The sequence below is a fragment of the Bombina bombina genome, chromosome 6 (genome assembly GCF_027579735.1).
Source record: "Bombina bombina isolate aBomBom1 chromosome 6, aBomBom1.pri, whole genome shotgun sequence".
Classification (NCBI taxonomy): Eukaryota; Metazoa; Chordata; class Amphibia; order Anura; family Bombinatoridae; genus Bombina; species Bombina bombina.
The window spans coordinates 1,070,202,445-1,070,212,007 of NC_069504.1; the positions used below are offsets into that span (position 1 = coordinate 1,070,202,445).

Sequence of the window (9,563 nt, forward strand, 5' to 3'; positions counted from 1 at the left end):
CATTCCTGGTACAGTGTTTCTTTCTCTGGTTTTCCCCATCACCCAAAGGGAGACTTCCCAAGGGTCATTATTCAAATACTAACAAACATGGACTCCTTGCCCAATGTGCTTAGAGGAATATGGCTGCATCTCATTGACAAATCTCAAAGAAAGCCGAAACGATCATATATATACCTTGGAGTCTTTCCTAGACAAATATCTTTAAACATGAAAATAAATATTCAACTTTAATATTTTTTTTATTATGTTTAATGTAAATGTAGCCACCAATCAGCAAGCGCTACCAAGGGTGCTGAACCAAAAATGGTCCGGGCTGCTAAAAAAGAAAAATTGATAATAGGAGTAAATTAGAAAGTTGCTTAAAACAGCATGATCTATCTTAATCATGAAAGAAACCATTTGTGTTTCATATCCCTTTAAATAAGTTGCTTCTGCAAATTACTACTGAAACTATAGTCTAAAAAAAAAAAAAAAAATTAAAAGGTGTTGAAGTATTTCCTTGAAAATTTTACAAGTGTTTTTTAGTGTTTTATTTTTTAAATCATACACTATTTGAAGATACGGTTACTAGTAATTGTTAACGCCTCTTCCTTTACAACGAAGATTCTTAAAGAAAGGGTTGATCACAACAATTATATTAAATTATATATATTTAAAGTAATGGTAAAGCTTACAATTTGAATAATCAGATCTGGATTGGGAACAATATTTTAGATGGACTTTAATTAATCCATTCTAATGAAAATACCCTATAACTTACTTTTTAATATAGCAATGAAATTATAATACCCCGTGATCTGGCAGCCCACTTCAAAAGTAATTTTTTTGTGAGCCAACTGTTTGAACTGTTCTCCAATCCACGTTCAAGCCATAAGGCACTCAGATTTATTTATTTTTTGTGGCTAGGCACAGATTGGGGAACAGTCGAAACCGTAAAGTCACAAAAAAAAAACATTATTTTGGAAGTGGGCGACTGGAGCACAGGATGTTATAATTTCATTGCTATATTAAAAAGTAAGTTATAGAGTATCAACATTAGAACAGACAATTTAAAGTCCAACTAAAATTATCATTTCCATTCTGCATCTGATTATGCAAATTGGAAACTTTACCATCACTTTAAATACAAAAGGTAAAATATATTGTTTCAAGACTCCTGATGATTTGGATTTGTTGCCAATGTTTACTCAATGACAGGAAATAATGTAACTGTAAGAAGTGAGATGCTGATCAGCTGAAGATGCAGGTTTATGGAATCCCATCCTTCTAATATTCATCATGGAATGGGTATTCGGGGTGATCCTTCCACCTAAATAAAGATATAGAAATCAGTTATCAGTAATGTCTGAATGAATTCCTGAAAGAAAAAAAAGAAACATTACTTTTAAAGGGATACTACACCCAAATTTTGTCTTTTATGATTCAGATAGAGCATGCCATTTTAAGCAACTTTCTAATTTACTCCTATTATCAATTTTTCCTCATTTTCTTGGTATCTTTATTTGAGCTGGCCCATTTTTGGCCACCAATCAGCAAGCTGTACCCAGGTGCTGAACCTAAAATGGGCCGTCTCCTAAGCTTTCAATCCTGTTTTTCATATAAAGACACCAAGAAAACAAAGAAAAAATGATAATAGGAGTAAATTAGAAAGTTGCTTAAAATTGCATTCTCTGTCCGAATCATGAAAGAAAAAAAAATTGGGTTTAGTATCTCTTTAAAGCTATTGGAACATTATTAAATTACATTTTAATGCAAACTTACTTGCACTCTAAGAGCTCGCTTCCATTGAGTCGTTAAAAATTGAGCCGTAAGCTACTGAAGCGGCCGGCAGCTAAAAGTAATTTACGGCTCCATTTTAGTACCAGGTTTCCATTGAAATATTTTGCGCATTGCGTGCAGTTGCTCTTTTCGTGTAGCTGTAAGTTAACGTTGTGTTAATGCTTCCATCTGATGTCGGATTTCTTGAAAATCAATTAGTTGCTAAGGTAACCCGACCTTACGCTATAGAATTTACATTTAACTTCCGTGCTCCTTACCTGTGATCACCTCTCAAGAAAAATAAAGATACACTTATTTATAATACATATTTTTTAACAATAATCAAATACTATTTTTTAATATAATTATATTTACCACTTCATAAATATAAGTAATATGTATTGCTGCCCTAGGCATAGGTCTAGCTTGAATTCTGTAGATATGTTCTTGCATATATTATATTTAAATATATACTAATATTTCTATTAAAATATAAGTTTAACTATTCCTATACAAACATGAGACAACAATAAATATTACTTATAACAATTTATTTCTACATTAAAACACTTGCATTATTTGCAGGTTTTATAATTTCAATAGAAAATAGGTCTCAAAAAGCACAATTTTCCTCTTTTACACCTAGTTTAGCTGGGTGTAATATTTCTCAATGTATCGACAGCCTCTGACAGTGTATTAACGGTTTGCGCTTTCATTGGAAACCTGGTATAATTTATCGATTAACGACTTCTATTACTTTCTATGGGACGCAAAGATTTTTTTGGCAGCCGAAGTCCGGCTGCCGATATTGAGGTATAACGCGACATTGGAAACAGTAGATAAACAATATTACTTCGGACAGCATATTTAACAGTTTGCAAGTGCACGCAAACCTAATTACGGTTCAATGGAAGCGAGCTCTAAATTGTGAGATCATGTTATTTTTTTAGTGCAAATGGGCAAATTTGTCCATTTGCAGATGCACGATAAATAACCAGCCATTACAAGTGACTTGTTATTGCTATCTCGAGCTCGTGGTAGCAATTAGTGCTCAGAAAATTAACCAGATGTCAGATGTCTGGTTCATTTTCTAAAAGTGCCCCAAATGCCCTCAAAATAGAGGTTAATTAAGTTTATTTAAAAAAAAAAAAAAAAAAAAAGTAGTTTTTTTTTTTTTTTTTTAGAAAACAACTGCACTGGGCAGTTTTAGGGCTTTAAAGTTGGCGGGTGAGGGGTGTTAGAAAAAAAAACTGCACTGAAAAGTGCCTTTACATTGCGGTCTATGGGAACTTTGTGTTCCCAGTAAATATATATATGTACATGCTTATACACATACATATATTAACACATAAATATATAAGAATATACATATATATTTAATATTGCTACCATCACTGCGCTTAGGTTCTGTGCTGTCTTTGACAGGATCAAAACAAGGCTCCCATTGCAGCCTAGGGAAGCGTGCTGCCGCGAGCACAATGCTTCCTAGCTATCGCATTGTGCTTTACTTATTTTCTTCCATACCTGCACACATTACTGGTATTACTCTATGGAGCGCTAATTATATTTAGCACTCCACTTGTAATCTAGCACTATGAGTTTAAAGCTCTGCAACTGTACACAGCTGCCAATCATTGCCTGTGGTCTGCTCAGAGCTGCAAAGCTGGATTTTGCCTATGTGTTTAACCCTGTCAAAGGAGTTAAACATCAAACAAAAATAAGTGAAATTAAATTATATTTTTGTATCTAATCTGAAGTATATTATGCCTATGTGACTTCCTGCTGTAAGGTTTTCTCCTCCCACTGCTCATTGTTTTCTTCTATTAGATTTCTCTATTACATCAGACATCACTATTTGTCTGTGTTCACTCACAAGACATGAACACTCCGTCTCTCAGCTAAGATGAAACAATACTGACAAATTGCAGAAGTAGGAGAAATCCCCATAGTAAAAAGAATCACAGTCAGCTTCTGACACCTCTTTTCTTCATAGACATGCTGACCTGAATTGGTGTCAAACATATGGTTGAAACACTTTTATTGCTTTATTGAGGTACTGCCAGTGGGTTATGTGCATGTTATCACTTTGGCAAAGACAACTTTTTTTAGCAATAATAAAGTTTTATGTATTTACCTTTAATATAAAAAAGAACATTTTAAGAGACATTTCAGTTTGAACCATTCTGCAGCTATATAGACCTAGAATACCTTACTGAGCAAGTCTGCAATAAATTAACGCTAAACAGAAAATTACCACACTTACATAGTCACTGGCGTATAGCGACTATTTGTGTTAAGTGACTCAAGAGTTTTCATATCTTCCTCATTTAATTGGAAGTCAAAGACCTGAAAATAAAACAGCCATATTCTTTTAGACAGCAGAACAGCACAGTATTATTGATATGACATGTCTACTTAATTTGCATGTGAATTGAAACTAGCAGAAAATTAATACACAACTCATACTATTGTATTTCTGTTTATTGGGTGATAGGGACAACCACATGGTTAAGATGATATATATTGACAACCCTTTACAAGCCTGTCAAGAAATAGTTATTTATTCAACTCAGGAACGTCATTACAAAAAATAACATATTTACACTGTTTTTAGATGGAGCAAAACAAAAAATTATTACAATGTCCGTTTAAAGGGACAGTATACTGTAAAATAGTTTTTCCCTTAATGTGTTTACAATTGCTTTTTTTACCAACTGCAGAGTAAAAAATGTATGAAAATTAGCTTTTTAAGGTTTATTTCTGTATATTAAAGCTCTGATTTTGTGTTTTGAAGCCACAGCCTAATAAAATAGTTTGAGCTTGTAGGTATAATCAGATCTCATTACTGTATCACATTGTGCACATATACCTGCTTCTTTATCTTATATCTGTCCTTAAAACAATCACCAATACTTTGAGAGAACAATGGAAAATCAACATTTTATTACCTTATCTCTGCTTTATCACACTGGGAGTGTAATTTCTTCTGCTGGCTGTGTTTACAAAGCTTATCTATAGCTGGTACGCGCGGCCACAAACTTTCAGAATAGGTGGGGATACCACATGCTAAATTAACAATTTCAAATGCCAATATAAGGGTAAAGGAGCTACTTGTAAACAATTTAATACACTCCAGCAGGTAAAGTGGATCATTGGGAACAAATTAAAGGGGAGAAATTTTTTGAGTAAACTGTCCCTTTAAGCACCAGACATGTGTTAGGGAAGGGCATACAAATCTCCAGCCCTCAGGACCCACTGACAGGTATGTGATATAATCAGCAGCTCAGTGTGGTAATCTACCTAACCTGTTTGTTTCAAAGGTAGCCCTGAACTTGTGGTCTGTTAGTGCTCTGTGGTAAACTGTTGTCTGTATGTGTTGCATACACAGAACTCTTTCTTTTACAGGACATATTTGAGATGGCCAGTTCATAATTCTGAGCTCTGTCTCTCTGAGACAGACATTATATGTCCCAATTTGCTGAACTTCCTTGGCACCACCCACAGACCACCCAGACACACTCACCGACCAACCAGGTATGCCTACAATTCCACTAGCATAAACCTTACTTGATATCTGTAAGTTTATTCACTGGGATACAAAAAAATATTGTATGGGATGACAAAAAGCACTGTCAACGATTTACCAATATATATAAATTTGTGTTTGCAGCTCTTGAAATATATTAACCCAAATAATACATTTCCATTAATGAGTGGGTTAAATATTATAGAGCAATATACTCAGAGTAATGAATCTGCTACATATATGGTAATGGTAATTCTTTATCTCCAATACTGTAGTTACATTCAGTCGGAAGTAGAGTCTGGGAATAGTAACCTATAGGGTGTATCTTAGAAGTGAATTCATCACGTTGGGACAAAACAGCTCCAATGCCTGTATTTGAAGCGTCCACTTCAAGAAAAATTGGAGATTATGATTTGGCATTACAAGCAGAGGAGCAATAATTAAGTCTTTTTTAAGAAGTGAGAAAGCTTCATGTGCTTCAGGGGTCCAAGTGAATGTGTAGTTTTTCTTGGTTAATTGTGTAAGAGGTCTGACTTTAGAAGAAACATTTCTGATGAATTTCCTATAAAAATTTGAAAAAACAAAAATTTCTGAAGGGATTTTACTGAGGTGGATCCATCTGAATATTGTTTGGCGATATAACATAACCAAGAAATGTAATTTTATTTACATGAAACTGGCATTTTTCTAGTTTTGCAAATAGTCTATGTTCAGTAACCTTGTAAGTACCCATCTGACATGTTTTTTATGTTCAAGAAAATCTTTGGAATATATAAGTATATCATCAAGATATATTATCACACATATATCAGATCCCTAAACATCTCATTAATAAAATGTTGAAAAGTTGCGGGGGCATCGCACAGCCCAAATGGCATAACTCGATATTGATATAAGCCATATCTTGTCCTGAATGCAGTCTTCCACTCGTCACCTTTTCTTATTCATATAAGATTGCATGCACCTTTCAGATCCAGTTTAGTATATACTGTGGCATTAGATAGGCGTTCAAGTAGTTCAGGAATAAGTGGTAAAGGGTATCTGTTCTTAATAGTGACTGCATTGAAGGCTCTGTAATCTATTATGGGTCTCAATGTAGCATCTTTGTTTCTAACAAAAAATATGCCAGCATCTGCTGGTCAAGTAGAATGAGTGATAAACCCTTTCTTTAAATTTACATCAAGGTACTCACGTAAATGTCCTAATTCTTTTTGAGATAAGGGGTAGATTTTACCATGTGGAATTTTAGACCCTGGAATGATATCTATAGGACGGTCAAAAACTCTATGAGGAGGTAAACACTCTGGGGCCTATCTATCAAGCTCCGAATGGAACTTGATGGCCCGTGTTTCTGGCGAGTCTTCAGACTCGCCAGAAACAGCAGTTATGAAGCAGCAGTCTAAAGACCGCTGCTCCATAACCCTGTCCGCCTGCTCTGAGCAGGCGGACAGGAATCGCAACAATTCAACCCGATCAAATACGATCGGGTTGATTGACACCTCCCTGCTAGCGGCCGATTGGCCACGAGTCAGCAGTGGGCAGCGTTGCACCAGCAGCTCTTGTGAGCTGCTCGTGCAATGCTGAATACGAAGAGCGTATTGCTCTCCGCATTCAGCGAGGTCTTGCGGACCTGATCCGCACTGACGGATCAGGTCCGCAAGACCTATCCTGATATACCTCTGGCACCAATTTTTCAAGACTGGAAATGGTGGTGTGTGGAAAACCAGTGTTAAGACAATAATCTGATGTAAATGTTACTAAATTCTTAGTCCAATCTATAGTAGGATTGTGAGTGAACAACCATGGGAAACCTAGTATAAGCTTATATGGAGATATTGGAATTATGTCAAACGAAACATATTCAGTGTGTGCATTATATATGGTAAGTAGCAAGGGTATGGTATGATGGGTAATTGGCCCTTTTTGTATGGAAGATCCATCAATCAATTTGACAAATATGGGATTTGACTTACATACTGTAGGTATTTTATATTTTTCAACATACTTATGGTAATAGAATTGAAGATACATTGTTTATGTATGTATTCTTGCCCTTCTTTTGCCTTGCTTATAAAGCACATGTCGAAAATATGTGGTCTTTGCCTGCACAGTACATACATAGACCAGTCAATCTTCTTCTAGCTTTTCTCCCTGAGATAGGGGTCCTCTTATTGTGCCAATTTCCATTGGAGTGGGGTAGTCTTTTCAAGACTAGTAGAAACTGAAAAAGATATCTTAGGTGAAGTTTCATTTGATTCTTTTTCTGCTTTTCTTTCTCTAAGCCTTCTGTGTTGTACTTAAAGGGGCAGTATACTATAAAATTGTTTTTCCCTTAATGTGTTTCCAATTACTTTTTTTACCAGCTGCAGAGTATGAAATGTATGAGATTTGCTTTTTTTAAGGCTTATCTGTGTATATGAATTAGCTGATTTTGTGTTTTGAAGCCACAACCTAATAAAATGGGTTGAGCTTGTAGATATAATCGGATCTCATTACTTTATCACATTGTGTAAATATACCTGCTTCTTTATCTTATATCTGTCCATAAACCAATCACCAATACTTGGAGAGAACAATGGAAATTAACATTGTATTACCTTATCTCTTCTATAACCCACTGACAGTGTAATTTCTTCTACTGGTTGTGTTAATACAGCTTGACCTCGTGGCCAAAAACTTTCAGGATGGGTGGGGATACCACAGGCTAAATAAACTAATTCAAATGCCAATATAAGGGTAATGGAAATACTTGTAAACAATTTAATACACTCCAGCAGGTAAAGTGGATCATTGGGAACAAATTAAAGGGGAGACCATTTTTGGGTAAACTGTCCCTTTAACTTAAATAAAGCAGGAAGTGTGTCTGGCATTTCAAGCCTTGAAAGTTAACCCTAAACGGAATTAATTCTTTAAAGTTATCTGATTCCAGAGTGAATCTGATGCCCACATTTGGAATTCTGTAATATACTCTTCAACATTCCTTTTACCTTGTTTTAAAGATCGAAGTTTTGTTTCAGCATTTATTTGTGTATTAGAATCCTTATACAAACTAGACATTGTCAAAAATCATTAAGGGATTCCAATATTGGATCGTTAGACTCAAAAAATCTGTTTGCCCATGTTCTGGGTTCACCAGATAATAATGAAATAGTAGTACAAACTTTTATTCGTTCACTATAATAAGTTCGAGGTTTCATGGTGTATAATAACATGCAGGCGTTTTTAAAATCCCTGAATTCAGCTTTTTTTCCTGAAAAAGGAGCAGGCAATGTAACATGAGGTTCAGGTGTGTCATTCTGATTGGTTGTCATGCTTTCTTTTATCAAAGATTTTAAAACAGAATTCTCAGCCTGTACTTCTGTTAAACCTCTAGCTAGAGAATCAACTTCTTGATTTAAAGTAGCAAATTGACTGTTTATTTCATTGGGATCCATTTCTTCCCAATTACAAAATATCTTGTGGCCTGATTATTATGTCAATGATTTACCAATATATATAAATTTGTGTATGTAGCTCTTGAAATATGTTAACCCAAATAATACATTTCCATTATTTAGAGGGTTAAATATTATAGAGCGATATACTCAGAGTAGCACTGCGGAATCTGTTGGCGCTCTACAAATAACCGATAATAATAAAAATAATAAAATAATGAATCTGCTACATATATGAGCAAAGGAATATGTTAAGCTCAATATTAGTTGCAGAGAAATGCAGAGTCTTAAAGGGACATTAAACCCAATTTTTTTCTCTCATGATTCAGATAGAGAATACAATTTTAAACTTTCTAATTTACTTCTATTATCTAATTTGTTCCATTCTCTTGGTATAATTTGTTGATGGAGCAGCAATGCACTAATGGTTTCTAACTGAACACATTGGTGAGCCAATCACAATCGATATATATATATATATATATATTCAGCCACCACAGCTAGATCCTAGGTTATCTGCTGCTTCTGAGCTTGCCTAGATAAATCTTTCAGCAAAGGATAACACGAGAAGGAAGCAAATTAAACAATAGAAGTAAATTGGAAAGTTGTTTAAAACTGTATTCTCTATCTGAATCATGAAAGAAAAATTGGGTTTCATGTCCCTTTAAGGTTTGGTAAAAGAATACTTAGATACGGATTCCAGCTCGGTTCAGTAATGTACAAAAGAATAAAGGTAGTCCAAAACCTCTTAAGTTGTAATTTGTAAATAAGGCATGAACAACAATATTTCCCAGTGTACTGAGTTAGTAAATAAAGCAACAATACTTGCTGTCTGATGCAAATGG

General features: G+C 34.7%; 1 protein-coding gene across 1 annotated transcript in view; it reads right to left on the reverse strand.

The window, feature by feature from the left end:
• Positions 1-515: 515 nt before the first annotated feature.
• LOC128664193 (aldo-keto reductase family 1 member C1) overlaps positions 516-9,563 on the reverse strand; it is a 79,436-nt gene continuing 70,388 nt past the window's right edge. The window contains exons 8-9 of the mRNA XM_053718957.1: positions 4,022-4,104; positions 516-1,309 (exon numbers count right to left, since the gene is read on the reverse strand). Of these exons, the coding sequence (XP_053574932.1) occupies positions 1,267-1,309; positions 4,022-4,104 (126 nt within the window). The 3' untranslated portion in view covers positions 516-1,266. The remainder of the gene's footprint in view (positions 1,310-4,021; positions 4,105-9,563) is intronic.